This window comes from Alligator mississippiensis, chromosome 1 (assembly GCF_030867095.1).
Source record: "Alligator mississippiensis isolate rAllMis1 chromosome 1, rAllMis1, whole genome shotgun sequence".
In the NCBI taxonomy this organism is placed as follows: domain Eukaryota; kingdom Metazoa; phylum Chordata; order Crocodylia; family Alligatoridae; genus Alligator; species Alligator mississippiensis.
This window is the reverse complement of record NC_081824.1, coordinates 229137112-229156497: the sequence shown is the minus strand read 5'-3', so window position 1 is coordinate 229156497 and position 19386 is coordinate 229137112. Positions and strand designations below refer to the sequence as shown.

General features: G+C 42.0%; 1 protein-coding gene across 5 annotated transcripts in view; it reads right to left on the bottom strand.

Moving 5' to 3' along the window:
- RALGAPA2 (Ral GTPase activating protein catalytic subunit alpha 2) overlaps window positions 1-19386 on the bottom strand; it is a 374428-nt gene that overhangs the window by 291293 nt on the left and 63749 nt on the right. For all 5 annotated transcript variants that reach the window (XR_009458933.1, XM_019491013.2, XM_059720247.1 and 2 more), the window contains exons 4-6: window positions 16497-16554; window positions 8496-8539; window positions 6727-6904 (exon numbers count right to left, since the gene is read on the bottom strand). Coding sequence is in view for 4 of the 5 variants with exons in the window: in XM_019491013.2 (XP_019346558.2) it covers window positions 6727-6904; window positions 8496-8539; window positions 16497-16554 (280 nt within the window). In the remaining variant the exon portion in view is untranslated. The remainder of the gene's footprint in view (window positions 1-6726; window positions 6905-8495; window positions 8540-16496; window positions 16555-19386) is intronic.

Below are 19386 nucleotides of genomic sequence, written 5' to 3'. Positions count from 1 at the left end.
CTACATATTACCCAGCATGCAAAGATGGATTTGAGATAGGTGTAAAAAACCAGCACCTGTTATTATCCCCATCAGAGGCATATGGCACAATCAACCACTGAAACTTGCATGCCAAAATCTGTGATATAATACATGACTACCACCTAGTGTAGCTCATCCAATCTCTTTGGAGACTAGATGTTTTTATGTAGAACTGTGCAAGAAACAGTGCTGCTGGAGATGACAGGAAAACAGCCTCCCACAGTATAGCATACTAGCACCAATCCTTTTTAATATACATACCAATGATCAACACATACAGACCAATACAAGGAGCTTCACATATGCTGATGATCAGGGATCCTGGTTTTCCATTTGCCATGGAAAAATGAAGAAAAATGCAGATTTTCTCCTTTAAAGGAGAAAAACACAGGAAATGGCAGGTTTCCCCTTGCAAGCTCACAGAGTTCCAGCTTGCAAGGTGCTGGGGGGAATGGACACGACGGCAGAGCAGAAGATCATCAGGCAGAAGTCATCACTTGCATGTGCGCATTCACACATGCAAGTGGCAGCCAGGCAGCATGGAGAACACCACCTGCAACTCCCCATAGGTATGTCTGGGTAGTGTGGAATCAGAAAAAATATATGCCTTAAACTTTGATTATTTTAGTTATAAGATGACATAACCGCTTTGTGTAGAATTGCTGGCTCAGTACAGTAGAACAGATAAGGGCAAGTGTTTGTTCTTTGTAACTCTTCTGCAAATGCTTCGCTCACCGCGGCCTTGAAGGTAGAAAAAAAAAAGTATGTACAAAGTAGATTTCCAGGTGCAAGAAGGAGGTTTGTGAACTAACCCTACCTCCCCCATAATTCCCATCCTGATAACAGCAAAGAAATAATGAAGTAATATTATAGCCGCTTTTCATGCTAATTTCACTATATGATCACGTGAGTTGTAAGCGACTGTTAAAAAGTATATAAGCCTCCTGATTTTGCTCTTGGGGGGGGACCCCTTCCAAGTGCTTGGGAAATCCATGTCACTTTGGAACTCCCCCTACAGCTGTAGTTTCTTTTGAATAAAAGCTTCTGCTGACCTGACCCAAAAGTACTCTGTGTGTGTTTCCACGACAGTAGGGAGTGAGAGGGGACTGAGGCCCCCATAGTGAGGGAGGGAGTTGGGTAGGGCTGAGGCTAGGGGTTTTGTCCAGCTGGGGCAGTACATGGGGCCTGGGGCCAGGCAGCAGTGCCTGCATGGGGAGGAGGACAGAGCTGAGGGCAGCTCATCTAGGGTGGAGGTTTCAGGGGGGCCAGCTCCCCACCACTGCACACACCCCTAAGACGGTATGGGGGGCATGTGCTCCCCAGATTTGTGCATGGGGCAGGGGCAGATGCAGGCCAGGGACCAAGATCTGCAGTCCCCTGCCCTTGCAGCAGCACCCAAGCCCTGGCTGCTGCCTGTGGGAGGCGGCAGGTGCTCCAGCTGAAGCAGAGCACAGAAGCTGGCTGCCCCTTGCCCACAGGCGGCATGGCTGGAGCAGAGCCTGAGGAGGGATTGATACGGGCTGACAGCTGCAGGCTCAGGGCTCCCCGCCCTGCTGCCTTCCCCTTGGGGGCTTTCAGAGCCCAGAAGGCAGGACCTGGCACAGCAGAGCGGAGCAGGGAAGCTTCCTTCTGCCAGAAGCCCCACACCGCCACACTGAAGCGCCCACTGCCCACTCAGCAGCAACAGAGGGAACAACTCTTTGCCACCACCTCCAAAGCTGCCAGGTGGTGCCTCACCATGTGGGTGCAGGGCTCCAGGCAGCAGCACAGAGCCTTCCTGTCCTGCCCTGCTGTGCCGGGTCCTGTCCACTGGGCCACAGTGGCCCCTTAGGGGAGGACAGCAGGGTGGGGAGCCCCAAGCCCACAGCGAGCAGCCCATTTCCACTAACCCCCACAGGCTCTGCTCCAGCTGTGCCACCCAGTGGGGGAGCTGGGGGGAGGGAGGGGGAACCCAGGCTCTGCATTCTGCTCTGGCTACAGCAGCCACCGATAGGTAATAGCTAGGGCTCAGGTGCTGTTGGTGGGGGCAGGGGGCTGTGGACCCAAGTCCCACGCCGCACAGCCCTGGCAGCTGGAGGCCTGCTCTAGCAGGGCTGGGGGAGGGGGGCTCTGGGTGGAGAGTGAAAAGCACCAGCAAGGCCAGGAGGTTGTGGGTCGGGAATGAGGAGCACCAGCAGGGCTGGGGGGCTGTGGCTTGGAAGTGAGAAGCAATAGCATGGGCAAGGCATCAGCATATCAGGGCTGCTCATTGCCACAAAGCAATGGGGAAGAATAGCCACAGCTGAACCCACATCTTGGCGGGTGAAGGAGGTGGGGGAGCTCTGATTTTCCAAAACCCAAAATCAGATGCCAAAATGTATAGGCCTTTAGAATTTATTTCATTATAGTGACTGAGGCACTGGTAGGCGTCCAACTTGCTTTAAAATGTAAATATATCAATAAAACACTGTGTATAACTGATACCTACATAGTGGTGCTTCATTTTAAATGATGGAAAAACAGACTTTGGGGTTTTTAATCAGCAAATTTGTAATTTCTGAACAGAGAAAACTAGGATTCCCACTGATGATCTATGTATCACCTTGCTAGAGAAGGACATTGCTGCTGCTGAGAACTGACTAACATGTGCTCTGAGCAGCTTCTTACATTACTACTAATAATTATGATTATAATTATCATTAATAATAACAATATTATTGCATTATTATAATAATATGATTATTGTAATTATAATTAATATTATTATATTATTATATTATTATTATTAATAATAAGAGCCAGTTTTGCACAAACTCAAGACAGGCCACAGGCTTTCACTTATGCCATAGAGAAATCAAGGAGAAATTAATAACCACCTGGGATGGAATCCCACTGACTAATCACCTGAACCCTGTACACTTGGGAGTTATATTGGACCAAACACTTACCTTCAAGGCACATGTATAGAAAATGGAAGGGAAAGTCAGTGCCTACAATAACATACTTCAAAGGTTGGCCACCTAAAAGTAGGGAGTGAACCCAGCTACATTACAAACCACCACTACTGCCTTGTGTTACTGCACTGCAGAGTATGAATGTCTAGCATGGGAATGATCAGTTCATGCCATGAAACTAGATCCATTTCTAAACAACATCTATTGTGAAATAACAGGATGTCTAAAGCCAACACTAAAGGATAGCCTGTACTTACTAGCTGGCACTGCACCACCAGCTATCAGAAGAAAGCCAAAAAGAAAGATCATGGTAGATGGAAGACCCCAGACATCCACTCTATGGTCACACAGAAGTATCTAGATTGCTTAAAATGATAAAGAGTTTTGTGACCACTATTGTGCTGTTGGACATGATGGCTGACAAGGTGCAACTGAGGTTATGGAAGGAAAGAATCAGGTGCTCTGAAATGGACCTGGAACCCCAGGATGACCTTCCCAGAGAGGCTGATCTAGACCAGGCAACATGGTGATGCCCAAATAGCCTGTGCACACAAATGGGAAGATCAAAAATAAACGTGATCAAATGGGGCTACTCTAATAACACAAATATATGAGAGTACAGTAAAGTGCAAACTAGGGAGCACCTGCTTGTTTGCCAACTCCTTGGTGGGACCTGTAAAAAGAGAAACCTCGCTGCAGCAGCAGAAAGAGCCATCATTTGTGCTTGATTCTAGAAAATTATCTAGGCTGCTTGAAAACATTAAACCCCGCCCCTCCCCCCCTCAAATTGGGACTTTAAACTCAATCCTGCATGCCCCAGGAACAGGAATACATGGGGTGTGCCAGACTGGATCCCTGCACCTGCCCAGACACCCCCATTTGCAGAGGCATGTCTTGTGAATGGCCCAACAGGGGATTCCCCAGGTACATATTGCACTGCTGTACTCCAACTCAGGGCATACCTCTGCAAATGGGGAAACCTGAGATTTCCCCATTTTTCAGAGGCATATCTTAAGTCAGATTCCCCAAGCGTGCATCTCTGCAAATAGGGAAATCCTGAGTTTCCTCCATTGCAGAGGCATGCCAAGGATTCCCCAGGCACTGTTCTGCCAGTGGGAAACCCAGGGTAGAGGTGTGCCTCCAGTGTTATCCTGCAGGTTTGGGCCCCAGCCACTAGCAGGAGCAGCAGGGGCCTGACCTTGTAGGACAGGGTTGTCCAACCTTTTTGAACGTGGGGCCGGATCACAAACTTTTTATCACCCAGTGGGCCGGCGAGCCATATTCAAAGACCTCACAGGAAGTGGTATCACATCAGGAAGTGATCTCACGTGACCTTTGACACCAATGAAGTTGCAGGAAGTGACAATGAAATGGGTCTAAATAACCAGTTCAAAACTCTCCCTCTATAGCATCCACCTCTGCCACTGTTCGGGACAGGATACTGAGCTAGATGGACCGTGGGGCTGACCAAGCATGGCACTTTTTATGCTCTTATGTTCAGAAGCTCTTATGTTCTTTGGCTGAGCTTCCAAACTATGGCTGAGATTTGCAAAAAGGGGTAGATAGGCATGTTACAAAGTTATCATAAAAGATTTGGAGCCTTCTAAATCCCATTCATTTTAATGGAAGTTGGCCTTTTGACTCAGCTTTGAAATCTCAGCCCAAGGTGCCAACCAAATAAGTCAAAATATATTTTGCATTTCTATGCAGTGCATCTATGTGGGGCTCTCTAAGCATTTTACAAACATGAAATGAACCTCAGGATGAGCCCAGCCAGAGGAGCAGGGGCTCAGCTGCACTTTCCCCCTACCTGTGCTGGTCAGTCCTGAGCGGCACACGGGTCCACCGCCACTTCCGCTGGCTGGTGCTAACCCAGGTGGGTCTGTCCCATCCAGAGCAGCACGCAGCTGAAGCTGGCTTCCCACGTGCTACTGGGGATGGGAGGGGCCCAGCCAGGTTAGCACCAGCCAGCAGAAGTGGCAGCAGAGCCATGTGCCGCTCGGGACTGATGGGCACAGGCAGGGGAAAAATGCAGCTGAGCCCCTGCCGCTCCAGCCGGGCTCGTCCTGTCCCGAGCGGCATATGACTCCACCACCGCTTCTGCTGGCCGGTGCCAACCCGGCCGGGCTCTTCCCATTCCCAGTAGCATGTGGGAAGCCAGCTTTTCCTAGCTGGTGCTGACCTGGCCAGGTCCATCCCATCTGGAGCTGCACATGGCTGAAGCCGACTTCCCACGAGCTGCTGGGGACGGGAGGAGCCCAGCCGGGTCTCTTTATACTCGATGTTAAATTATTAAACCAATTCCTATGTCAGGTTCTTAGATTGAATAAAATACAATTAGTCAGGAAGCCACAACCTGTTACTCTTTGGACAACAAGGATCTTGAAGGTAGAGGTAGATCAAAAAAAAAATCTACAGAACTACATATATACTACGACCGAAGCATATCCTGTGGGATCTGCTCCTGGCCACAAAACTGAGCTCCATCATTTTAGTTTAAATGGAAACACATTTCTAGTTTTCTTGATAGTGATAAGCTTGAAATGGGGAACAAAAAACTCAATAACTTTGCCTGAGTCTGCAGACAGACTGAAACAGCAACTCTGAGGGATCTTAAGTGCCCAGGGATCCCTATGAAGCTGCAATCAGCCTCAGATTCCCATCAGCAGGCCACAATGGCCCAACTTGGGTCTGGGGTGGACTGGTGCTAGGACTGGCTGCTGCCACTACTTCTCTGTGTCATTAGGCTGCAGTGCAGCACAGGAAAGCTCCTTGCGCCCACTGCCTGGATGCAGCAGCATGGTGCTGTCTGCCAAATGTCGCCGAAGCCCTAGTTCCATGGGCCAGATTCAATGGTTCTGTAGGTGGGATTTGGCCCATGGGCCATAGGTTGCTGATCCCTACTCTGAGGAATTCTGTGGCAGTTTCAGTTAACTTTTAAAAAAAATAAATATTTAAATTAAATTCAAAATGAATGTGGATAATGCCCTTGGCACAGTAGCCCTTGAGGTGCTCATTTTAGTATTAAATTCAGTTTATGCTGTCAAAATTTATGGTGCACCAAAAATTATCATCAAGCCTAAGAATGATGCTTGGGAGTGCAATCCATGCCGCACGCTGCCTAATTGCTCGGTTTTTGCATGTCTGGAGCAGTAGTGAGTAGGTACAGCTCATTTCATCAGCAGCAGTCCTGGACTCGGCAGGGAGGCAGTATACAAATTGCCTAAATGTCAACAAAAAGAACAACAAGAAGGAGCAATCCTGGAAAGAGAACCAAGCATTTTCTTTCCCTCACTGCCACAGGCCAAATATCCTCACCTTTGAAGGTACAGAACTGCTCTTGGTGGATCTTGAAGATGGTGTCTAATGACAATGCATGAGAGAGTTAAGAATCATTTTTCTACCTATAAACACCAACAAGCGTTATTTCCACAATAAGCTGAAGTTCAGCTATTTATAATGAATAGAACTTATTATGACTTACTCTGTTCAGTGACAGGTCAAAATTAATATGCGAAATGATGACCTGGGCAATTTATTTCTCTCTCTAACAGTAAGAAAACTAAAATGTATGTGCTGGCATTACAAAAATAAAGGGAATCTGGTGTAATGAAAACAATTTTAATTGAGTAATAAACTCAATACAAAATCTCAGATGCAATGAGGTATACCTATTAGATATTTTCCCCATGAGCCATGCCTATAATTCTATGATTTAAAAATGAAAAGAGTGTAATATATTAGTCATGTGAATATTCATGATTTTACTTACCATCAAGTAAACTGGGAGGAGGACTAATGAGGGCATCCAGTGTACAAGCACCTCTTGATGACATAATAGGTGGAAAACCAGGCACAAGACATGCAAAAATTAACACTTGCTCTTCTGAACAATTTGTCTGAAGTCCTTGAAGCCAAAGAAGATACAGCCGGATTCCTTCACATCTTATCTAAAACAAGAACATTTTGTGGAAAGTGATATTAAAATAAACCTGAAAATACAGTGATGATACAATTTTAAGAAATAAGAAAAATTATTTACCAGAAATATGGTGAGTGATTTCGCTCCCATCATCCCCAGACAAACAGCGAATAATAACTGCTAGTTTAACCATGTAAAACAGGCATTATAAACTTAAGGTCCATAAACCAGATCCAGCCTATGGAGCTGGGTATCTTTAGCAGCATTCTGGTAGCAGGGGGTTTCCCTGTGCTGTGGCTGGGAGGCAGGGTGCTTTGTCTGTGCTGTAGTCGGGTGGCAGGGGAAGTGGCCATGGTGGCTGGGTAGAAGGTGCTGGCCCAACTCAGACCCAAGATGAGTTGTCTTTGGGCTGCCACTCAAAAAGTTTACTGACTGCTAGTGTAGAGGGTATGTTGGAACCAGAGATAAGGATAAGGGTACAGCTTCATCTAGCCAAAGAAACACTCCCTAGAGCAGGGGTCAAAAACCTACAGTCCACAGGCCAGATCCAGCCCACCACATGACTTCATCTAGCCTGCAAACCTGGGATATCAGTGGCAATGTAGTGGCAGGAAAAATTAGCAGCATACAGCAGCACAGGAAGTGGTGGCTGGATCACAAACATGGTAGGGGAAGTGGCAGCAGTGAGAGGGTTACAACCAGCAGCTCATTTTCAGACCCCGATGCATTAATGTTGCATCTAAAAAGGTGCCCACCTCTGCCCCATAGGCTGTCACAAGTTGGATCAACCTTGATGCTGTTTCAGCTTGACCCAGGAGTCAAACAGCTGTGGTAACTCCAGAAAATTATTCTGCATCTGCCAAATGTAGCTCAGATGCATGCAAGGTTCAAAACCTTAAAGTTGATCCTTGAAGGAAGTAGAGTGGTTGTACTTCCTGCTTACAGCAACTGACGATATATCGTACCACATCAGGTGTGAAATCCTGACCCTGATAACAATCAATGGGAGTTTTGCAATTGACTTCAATGGGGATAGGATATTGCCATAGTAGTCCAAGTATTTCCTTGAAAAACTCTACTTAATGAAATTACTATTCACGTTATGATTTATTTTGTATAACCCAATGATACAGAACCCTCAGTAAACTTTTAACAAAGAAAGCTAATAAATACAGCAGAATTTTAATTTTTGGTATTTGAATGAGAAAAAGAACAATGGATTAAAAACTACTGACAAAAATAAAACTTTGCATTCAAACTAACAGTGTAATGTGTCAACTTTCTGGCTAGGGATATCTGAAGATCTATTAACCCATAGAAACTGATCTTTTCCAGAGGCAGAATTAACAAAATGTATTATAGCTGTAGCAAATCATCATATAAATATTACAATAATGAGGTAAACTTGTAAGCCTGAGTAAAAAAATTGTGAACTAAAAACAGAAATACCACTTACAGGAACTTCCGTAATAATGAGTATACATTAATTTGAAAAATGATTACAGCAGATTTGGAATTTAAATTGACAGATACATTAGACTGACAGATGGACGTTACTGTACACAACCAGTTAAACTGAAGTAGCAAGAAACACTAAATATGTCATCTAAGAGAAATACCTTTATAGAGTTTCCAGTGTGCAAAAGCTTTTTCAAAATGGATCCTGAAATTGAAAAACAAAACAGAAAAATGCATTGGTAAAATATCTGAAGGTGCCTGCTTTTGTCAAACATGCATGTTGGCTGCAAAAGACCATCTGTGCTGTGCTGCTCATCATACTATGGCTGCAATGTGCTTATTTAAGAAATATCTTAGGAAAAAAATGTAAAACTAATATTATATATGCTATATGCTGATACGCAGATGTAAAATAAAATTCAGTACAGCTTTGCAGCTGACATGTTTGCTTTAGTCGGATTCCTGATCATTTTTAAAGGCAGTGGAAAATGGTTGCTCTAACCGATGAGATTTCTAATTTTATACTTAAGCGAAATATTTAAAACAACTCAATTAACATTTTCTACATATATTTTACATCATAATTTACCAATGCTGACAAAACCAGAGAGGAAAAGAGTACGTGTTCACACTGTGTGTAATGCCAATAAGCTTGCAGATGCATAAACTCATGGAAAAGAAAAGAAAATCTGTTTTAAAATCATTTAATACAGGGGTTTAAAATTTGTGTCAACTGCACACAGTATCTATTTCAACCCGTATGAGCCAAAATTAGAAGCAACCATGAAAATTCTGGTTTAATACCGTAATATAAAAAACATTCCAAATTTGAAAAATGTGAAATAGTGTTAGCTAAACTCTCAAAATAATATTGTCAGTGTTAAACTCAAAAAGACGTAACGAGTCCATACCTTAGTATCAACAAACTACTTTAACCAGATACTTAGATTCTAGTGAACAAGATTTAGCCATTCTATAGTATTAAATTAATCCTATTGCACTAATGAATTTACATATTTGCTGTATTAGTGCACATGCCTGTTAGGTAATAGCCAATCCAAATCATCTGCATGAAAAAATGAATGTGTCGGCTAGTATTGCTGGCATACTAAGTGAGACTACCTAAAAAATTGGTTAATTATGACTATATTTCAGAAATCAAAATATGTTAGTTATAAAAAGGCTGAGTTCAGCCTAATTTGCACAATACAAGTTTACAGGAAATTGTCATGAAGCAACCCAAGCAGATGTCTCCTTTTATTTTCATCTGTGTTAACTGGAAATTTGACAACAGCTCTTTCCTTGACCTTTTATTTCTACCCATTATTTCTGCTGCCATCACAAAATCATTGCTCAGCTAGAAAACACAGTAGTTGATTAAACAGCAAAATCAATGTCAGAAACCAAAATGAGAAGCAGTACTTAGAAAAGCACCATGGGTCCAAATTATTTCAATAAGCAGCATAGTACACATTCTCTCCACTTCAGTAGTATTCAGAATTAGAGCTTTTCATTTTCACAGCAGTAATGAATCTAATATACTCTAATTACCAGGAACATTATCAAGCTAAATATTTTAAAGTTCCAATTCCATATTACAAACAACAGATTTTTAAAAAGAAAGGAACTCTGAAAATTAATTTTATTTTATGGCCTCTCTCTACTCTTCTGTTTCATTCATCCAGTTTCAATAATAAGACAACAATTAGCTTCACCTCCTAGTTCTTACATACATGACTAATAAGATTTTAATCCTAAAAAAAACCCCAAAAAACTATTTATTTTTCTAAAATGTAAATCAAGATATTTGTACCACTGTTTGTAATTTTTGCACTAAAATACACACTTGTTAAATCTCTAAACTGTGACAAGTGAGCCTCTTTCAAAAACTGTGAAGCTTCGTAAGGCAAATAAGGCTCCATCTCATTCTATTATTGGCTTCTCAAGTTTCATAGGGGTATAAGACTAGCTTCTTGCACAACTGATATTAAGACTTCACAGTTATTAAAGAAAGACAAAATTATATTAAAAGAATGTTAACATTACAAAATCTGGTGTTCAAAACTTAGGGAATGCCTTCATCCAAGTTGTCAATGAAATCTTGATTCAGCTTTGTATGCATAAACTATGATGCAATCTTTAACTACGTGATGACATTTTTGCTTTAGGATCTCATTCAGTACAGAGGATGGATAGTGCCCTGGGAATGAACTCAAGCTGTTGAGGGCATGAGGCTTTTATTTGTAAAACATCTCTCCTATTTTGGCAGACACTGGAAGGTAGTGAGGTAGGCTATTTGCGGGAAGAAAAATGATGGTCTTGCAGTTAGGCTAGCTGAATGATGCCTAAATAACTGGATTCTATTCCTGTTGTCACAAATCCGTCCACAGGGAACCCCCACAGCTCTGAGTTTCTCCCCGCTGCACTGTCACTTGCCTCAAGTAACAGACCTGATATTGCCCTGACATAGTGCCCTAACCCAGCAGATCTCAGCCTCAAGTGGTCTTCACTTGTGGGTTATGGAAGAAATTACAGGTCCCCCTCTCCATCAAAAGAGTCAGCCTGTGTCACAGGGTAGGGTCCCCAGGGATGGCCATGATACCCCTAGGGCTCCTTGACTATGCCAATCCTGCCCAACAGGCAACTGCTTTCTCGCCTGCCACGTCCTGCTGGTCATTTTAATATAGGGAGGCTGCCCTTGATCTTATTGTCTGGACAGAGTCTTGCTGGACCCCACTGAACACTGTGGGTGCTTAGACCCCTTGGTGTCCTGCTTCAAAATGGATGATTCACAGGACACTCTCAGCCTTATGGGCTAAATGCGTGGCTCCAAAACCACCCCTTTACCATGCCTTAAGACTTGTAGATGGTATTGACGTTATCTCTCCTGGGCCTTGCTATAACTTGGCCCCTTGTCCTCACTGGGCTCTCCACAGCCCTGTCTCTGCGCCCCACACTGGCACTGGGCTCTCCGCAGCCCTGTCTCTGTGCTGGGGTCTGCTCACCCCCTTATCACTGCGCCCTTCTCTGGCACTGGGGTACCCACACTGTCGTGGGCCCCCAATGAGGCCTCCTCCTTCCCCAACAGCCTCAGCCCAATCCATCGGTCAAACAGCAACTAAAATCTGAGCCCCTGGGCTATAACATAATATAAGCAGTTCAAGGTGTGCTCTGTCCCTTTAAAAGATCAAAATTCTCCCAGCACTAAGTGCCTTATAAGCCAGGGTCTCTGGTGAGCTCCTGTAGCCCCTTAATCCTACCCGGAGTAGAACAGGCACCCAAGCTTCTCTGGTGAGCTTCTTCTCCTTTGGCTGCTGACAGAGAACTCCCCCTCTGGTCCCAGCCTTGGGGTTTATATTTGCCCAGGGCCCTGCCTCTTCTGGTCAGCTGACTGGGTGCAGATGCAGGCTAATTTACTCACTAGCCTGTTGAGTTAGTAACCTGCACCTGTGGGCTTCTGTCTGGCTCTTAGGGCCCTCTCCCTAGGCAGCTTCTGCTCTTATAGGAGCAGGCACCTTAGTGCCCTGTGACAGCCTGGAATATCACTCACCCAGAAATCACTCTCCACCAGCAATCAGTTAGAAAAAAAAGCAGCAAAAGGATTTATTACACAGGACAAAAAGAATTATGCAAACAAAACAGAACATAGGTCTGGAGTCACAAAAGTACAGATTCTTACTCTCTCATCTACCTACCCCTAACCTTTCATGAGAATCCTTACCAGAGTCCTTTCAATATTTGTCTTTGAATCTCTGGCTTTGCGGGGTTTACTAACCCAGCGTTTCCCAACCAGTGTGCCACGGCACACTGGTGTGATGTCAGGAATGTCCAGGTGTGGCACAGCATTTTGGGCTGGAGCCACACCCCCACCTGCTGCTACAGTGGACACAGACAGACAGGGAGCACGGCTCCAGCCCAAAATGCCATCTGGCTGGTCACGTGCCACCCCTCCCTGTCGGTGTCCGGAGCTGGCCATGTGCCACCCCGTCTTCCCCACTCCATGTTCAGTGTGCCGTGGTGCTTTTTTATTTAGGTAAGTGTGCTGTGAGGCAAAAAAGGTTGCAAAACACTGTACTAACCCCAGTTACTAGTAATGATGGAATCAACACAAAGTCTGATTTCTAACAGGACCGGATCCTGAAAAGTTTCCAAAGCCAGCCCCTTAATCAGCATTATTCTAATCTTCCATGACTCACCAGAATCCTCCACAAGGTTCTGGTTTCCTTGGCTATTTGCACTTCCTCGGCCTGTTGGGCCATTACTCTCAGATCCTTTCCTATTGTGGAGCTGATTCCTCAATTGGAGCCAGACAAATGCCCAGGGCTGCCCACCCTACCAGTAGCCCCTTGTTTCTGCTATTATGAGAAACAAAGTCCTGGCCCTGGAACACAATGGCAAGGGACAACTAGCAGTTCCGTCCACTCCCTGGCTAGGGACAGACATTATACATAAACCAGTTTAAGTGATCAGAAACTGGTTTAAACCTATAACAGAACAGATGTTCAGTGCACATAAACCAGTTTGACAATGGCTGAAACCGGTTTGAGATAAACTTGGTTGAATGTAGTATCAGACTTAACTAATTTGGGTCAAACTGGTTTATGCAATGTTTGTCTCAGATTCTTTACTGGTTTAAGTTAAACCAGACTCCCCCAGCATCCTGGCATGCTCTCTGGGCTGGGCGGGGATCTCTACTGCACAGCAGGGCTGGCCCCTCCCCTCTGCTCCTGGCTGCAACTTCGGCAAGACTGTGGGCTGCTCCCCCTCACCACTCCCTGCTAAACAGAAATTCCCCCCTCTCCTCTGCCTTGCCTTGAGGTGTCTGTGTATTAGCTAGCAGACCACATGCTGACTATGGTCCATGCTGAATCAATAGGCAGAATCAACAGGTAGCTGGTAATGTCCCGCTGTTGGTTTCTTAATGGGGTGATAAACATTGTTATCAATTCCCTGCTGGGCTAATCAGAGCACCCTGCCCTCCTCAGCTCAGTACTGTGAATGGGATGGGAAGGCTGTTCTAGCACCCCCCAGCTTCTAGCCTGAGCTACTGCAGGCATATGCCTGCATTTCTGGGATGTTTGTGCAGTTACAAACTGGTTCAGCCTAGCCAGGTTAGACTAATCTGCAATGACTGAATCAATTCAGGCTCAGGCTTTTTGAATGTCTGTCCCTAGCCCCTGAGTTCCCTGGTGAAGCCATATCCAAAACCACAAAGATATACATAGCCAACATAACATAATCCATATAGTGATAATAGCATAAATGGATACAGCATAACATGGGCTTACCAACAGAATTGCACACGCCATATCAGTACAATAAAATACAAGAAAACAATTACGACATGCCATGAACACCAAAACTATAACAGGGTTCATGACGCACAGAAAATTAGGGTTGGAAGGGACCTCAGGAAGTCAATTAGTCTAGCATTTCTCTACCCGTGGGTTGCAACCCAAAAGTGGGTCACAAGAATATATGAAAGGGTCGCAAACAAACTTTAAGAATGGATACTCCTTTAATGGAGAAAAATGTGGGAAACTTATTTTTCCCTTGCAGGATGACAGAGATCCAGCCTGAAAGAGGCTGCTTAGGCCCCCACATGTCTCCTTCCCACCCACCCCCCTCCAGCTCCTCAGTTGGGGGCTGGGAGTGAGGGGCACTGTGTTGGAAACGGCCACTGATATTTACAAATCAGTCCTGGTACAAAAAAGGTTGAGAACCACTGATTTAGTCCAACCCCCTGCTCAAAGCAGGATCCGCGCCTACTATATCATCCCAGCCCAGACTTTGTCTAACCAGGTCTTACAAACCTCCAAAGATGGAGATTCCACAACCTCACTAAGTAGCCTGGTTCCAGCACTTCACTACCTTCCTGGTGAAAAAGTTTTTTCCTAATAAACCTAAACTCCCCTTGCATATCATAAATATATATTAAAGCCTGCATCATAATGCAGATTCAGAAAGGAGCTAAACTAAAATTTAAATACCACCTTCATATCTCTCAATTTTTGAGTGTTAGGTTTACCAAGTTACATTTTCTGCAATATGTTATTCTTTTAATGCAATTTCCTGATTTAAAAAAAAATAAATCAAAACAAAATTGCACCATAGGAAACTGTTCTGACCACCCCCACTTTAGTCATCAGCAATGTTTGGACCTTTTTATCCAGCAGTGACACTTTTATCACTTGATCTAAGAAAGTAACTGCTGGTGATAATAAGCTGCTAACCTCTACAGGGGAAGGAGACATGCATTATATGTGGGTTTCACAGATGTTTACCTAAAGCAGATGTACATAAAGAGTTAAGGTTCACGGGATCATTTCCTGGTTCTGGAGTGGCACATTTCAAGTGATTCTATAAAATGGTTACTGATCCTTCTGCCATTGTACTTCCAAACTATGTTTGTACCCTTATGTTCCACACCAGCTCCTGCCCCCGTTACCTGTACCCACTCTCTACTCCTTTCACTCCTACTATTCCTATTCAACCCAGGTTTGACATTCTCTGCTTCTGTTCAACCCTAACATTCTCTGCTTCTATCCAATAAAATCAATTTTGCTTTTTTTTTTTCCCCCTCAGCGGTAGCAGGCCATACACAGCTATACTACAACACTGTTAGTTTGGAAAACGGGCTCAATTCCTAACATTAAAAAAAGCTCTGTGCCACAGTATGTAGCAAGACACTTTCACATTCTAAACTCTCTATTTTACTCTTTGCAAGCATCATATTCCTGAAAAGAGAAAAATAGCATTTTCAGGTCTGCTCATGTGTGATGCACGGAGGTTTCAGAGGATATGTGGAAATTAGTTTGCTATTATATTTCTTAGTTTGAAGCTGAAAAGTGCAACTTAACTTTTCCAAATTCAAATTACTGGTGTGAAGAAAATGGACAACTTTCATGTGAACAACCAAAAAAGAGAAAGAAATCAAAATTTTAACCGAACAGAGATGAACATTCTCTATTTGTCATTTAATCCATTCATTCTAAACTGTCCCAGAGTATGTCACAAAGACATCTTTTAGGCCGCTTTTGCCCTTTCAGCGATTTAAATCTCAGATACCATACAACTTTTCATCTAACAATTACAAAGTGCTTTACAAAACAGCACCTAAATACTATTTCTATTTTAGAGATGGGAATACAGGTGCAAAAAAGGTAAAAATCTGCCCAAAGATCCACAGTTAGCGGAAGTTAGGAGTACAATTTGGGTCTCCTGACTAGAAGGTTCCTGCTTTAAATATTCAAGCATACTGCCTTCTATTAGCACAAATGCTAAAGATGTGAATCTTGCAACCCACATTTCCTAGGGAACAGGAGTGTATTATCAGATACATCATCATTAGATATGTAATGCTCTTGGAAATCCTTTAAGAAGATATAAAATCCAAATTCTAGAGTTTTATAGGACAACATTTTTTTCATAATGTGTTACTTTTCCTAGAGATTATTAAAAATGAAAAAAATTGTCTTAATGTATGTCAATCCTTTAAAGCCTTTTTACAAACTAGAGCAATATACATAATGTGAAAACATATCCTCCACGTTACTATAAAAATGACCAATAAAACATACTTTTCAGTTTGTTCTGCATCTCCACCACTTAATATATGAATCTTGGAATATATAAAATTATGCTTCTTTATAAGCCTAAAGTTTTGGAGGGTTGCAGGAACCCAGAATATAAAACACTGAAATTAAAAATGTTTAAGAAGAGAACAGCCAACCAAATATTAAAAACCAAATTCAGAAGACATATATAAAGTCTTCTGTGGCAGAAAGAAAACAAATTCAATTTGGTTCAAGACTTGCAAGCTCTTGAGTTGTACTGAAGAATTTTGTATGCATTTTGCTACTACTAGATAGTTTTGTGGGTCACAGGCCTTGGTCTGGGAATGAGCAGGGCTATTTGTGTCAAAGTAAACTACCTGGAATTTTGACAAAGACAAAGAGGTTCTTGAGAATCTTACTGAAAAGGTCATCACTAACCAGCTTATATTTGCATTAACAGAAAAGTTTAAAAAATGGTAAATTATCATATTTTAATACTGCTCTCACTAAAGTCTGAGACCAATGGAGAAAAAGCAGGACCAGTAGTGTAAAACAACTGTTTTACTTTACGATGTTAGTAAAACATTAGTAAAGAATGCTTCTTACCTATACTGTGAAAATGCCATCGATAATAAATCCTCTCAGGTAGTAGCTGCAATATTTTCTGCAGAAAACAAAACTATCCCAGTTAATTTTTCCATCACAAATCAAGCCTTTCATAGAATACAGTGGAAATAATAGTTAACGTGTCTTCTTCTCAGTCAAACATGAACGATACAATATAGAAGATTTATCTATAGCAAAAAGGATTAATTCTCACTATTCACTTTCTCTATTTATGGAGATATTTAGAGTATATGTTGTTTTCCCAATTTATAGGGTAACATTATCCAGAAACCTTTTCTTCTTTCTGTTGTCTTACAAAGGGTCCAAATCAGACCCTTATGCTTCAGAGGACATGCTGACTTCTACATGAAGGAAATAAATAAATTAGGAAAGCTTCACTTACAAGCAAGGGTGTTTCATAGTTGCTAACTTCAGGTTTTATAGCTTTTTCTGCAAGCATCTGCTACTGGTTATTGTCAGAGAAAGCCTACTGACCAGATCTAGGTAATCCTTACATACCTACAGTTTAACAAGGAATGAACTCCCTCTCTTTTAGGTCAACTAATGCTGTCATATGACTTGCTGATGCTGTCTGACAGGAAGGCTGGTGTGTATTCTTATTTGGAGATGGTCTGCCTGTGCTTTCAGCTGCTGAGTACAATTAATCAGAATCACACAAAACAGAACTAATTTATTCCATAGCAGAGAAGATGGTAAACACTCACATAGAATAATGGGCAGTGGTCTAATTCCGTAATTTTGGCCTGATCCCAACAGAAGATCATACCAAGAAAGAGCCTGGGGTTGACACCTTGTTCCCCAACTTCAGTATTCTAGAGAACTAGCAAAGCTTAACTTAAATGCGTTCTTACGTGTTTCACTGAAATATGATCTTGTAAATTTGACTGGACAACACTTGTATCCATGACATCTGACAAACTGCCAGGTAAGCGGACTCTAATATTACAATGCAATCTGCCTGAAACATCAAACAATTATATGGTTTGTTTGCCTTTGGCAAATTTTTTTCTTCCCTGATATCTAAACAGAGAGCAAGCCAAAATGGCTAAGCTACACCTACAGTTTCTTTTCTGTGTTGGCATTATAAACCCGCATCCACAGGAAAGTATGTGTACTGTTGGCATATGATCACTGGGGTCTTTTACTGATTAATTTATAAAAGCAGCAAGTTAATTTGAAAAAACATTTCTAGAGAACAAATAGATATGGATGTCTGTCTATTTATTTCAGATATTGCATGATTGTTTTTAAAAGGGATCAACAAAACCCAAATGGAAAATTAGTTTTAACATCTCATTTTGGAAGTCAAATTATTTTGTTTCTGAAGCAACTGATAGGACTGTTTTAAGTTAGAATTCCTTTAAATTATTAAACAAAACAGTAAGAACAAGCTTTCACAAAACTTAAAGCATTGTCAATTTTTAAAACAAATTGCATGCAGGGTGCAAAATGAGCGACAAATAATTTCAGCAACAGCGACTCACTTGCTGGTCTTTCAAAAGACAAAGACTTGTAAGAGGAACTAAGGAATCAAAGCCAAGTAGATAACACTTAACACTTTAGGCATTCTTTCATATAAGGCCAACAAATGAGTCATCACTGCTGCTATTGAACGATATGCTCAAGAGATGGATTACGACAGAATAAATTTGTTGGAAAACAACGTGTTTCAGAAATTATGTACAGTACTCAAAATTAATTTATTTGAAAAATGGAACATTCCTTTCTTCATAGCAGAAAGTGACAGTTATGACAAATTCATAGACATTGAGAACTAGACATCTGGTCACATGAGTTTTGTAAAATCCTTTATATTCACTACCATGATAGATGTACCCTAACCAGTATTAAGCCTTTTTTTTCCCCCTTAGTTAACTAAGAAGAGAAAAAAATAAATCAGGGATACCCCTTTGATATTTGTCATTTTACTTTGCTTCAACATTATTCTTCCAAAGTCCTTCCACAAGTTTTCAATTGGGCCTAACCTTCAAAGTCACATGGCCAGATGTCTAGCTCTCTGTCTATAGGCAGGGTAATATGCTTGAAATGGAAAGATCTGATTGGCTAAAAATGAGGTCATGATTTAAAATTTTGGGGGTTTACCTGTTGGTTAAGGACCACGTTTCTGCCAATCAGATTGCAGGATCCACAGACAAAGAATTATAAATTATCCATCTAAATATTAAAAATTATCAGCCCAGCACCTTTCAACCATCTTTGACACTTCTCAGCATCTAATTTTAAGGCTTTTAATATTAAATTGTGAACATTTATGGTGCTGTCATTTTAAGTTTTACAGTACCCTGTGAGCTGAACTTTGCATGTATTCGAATGAGAATTAGAGTATTTTGTGTATGTATAGTACACTATAGGAGTTAAAGATTTTTTTTAAAAACCTAATAAAATTGGCAGCAGATACTGAATGAACCAATGACATTCAGCAAGCATCTGATGCAGAAATCCTTTTTATTTTGTCGTGCTTATTAGACTGACTTAATACAGCAAAAAATAGTTAACAACACTAAAATACAGAATATTGTATTTCCAGTTTTTTAGTGCAACAAATATACACAATAGATGATTACTGAAAAATCCTTTTCCTTTTGCATTTCAAGCTGTAAAAGAGTCTTTAAGTTTATTCTTGGATACAATTTAATAGCTTAAACACTATAAAACCAACACCCTTGAAATCAAATGTTGTTTTATCCCACCCCCCTGAAAAAGGCACTGACTTTTTCTGTATCTAAGTATTTCAGGACAAATCTGTTGCATGCTTTATATACACGTATTTAAACTGCACAATTTTCCATATTGTAAAAATTACCATAATGTTTTACTGCATGGGGTGACCAACCTGTGGCACAGGAAG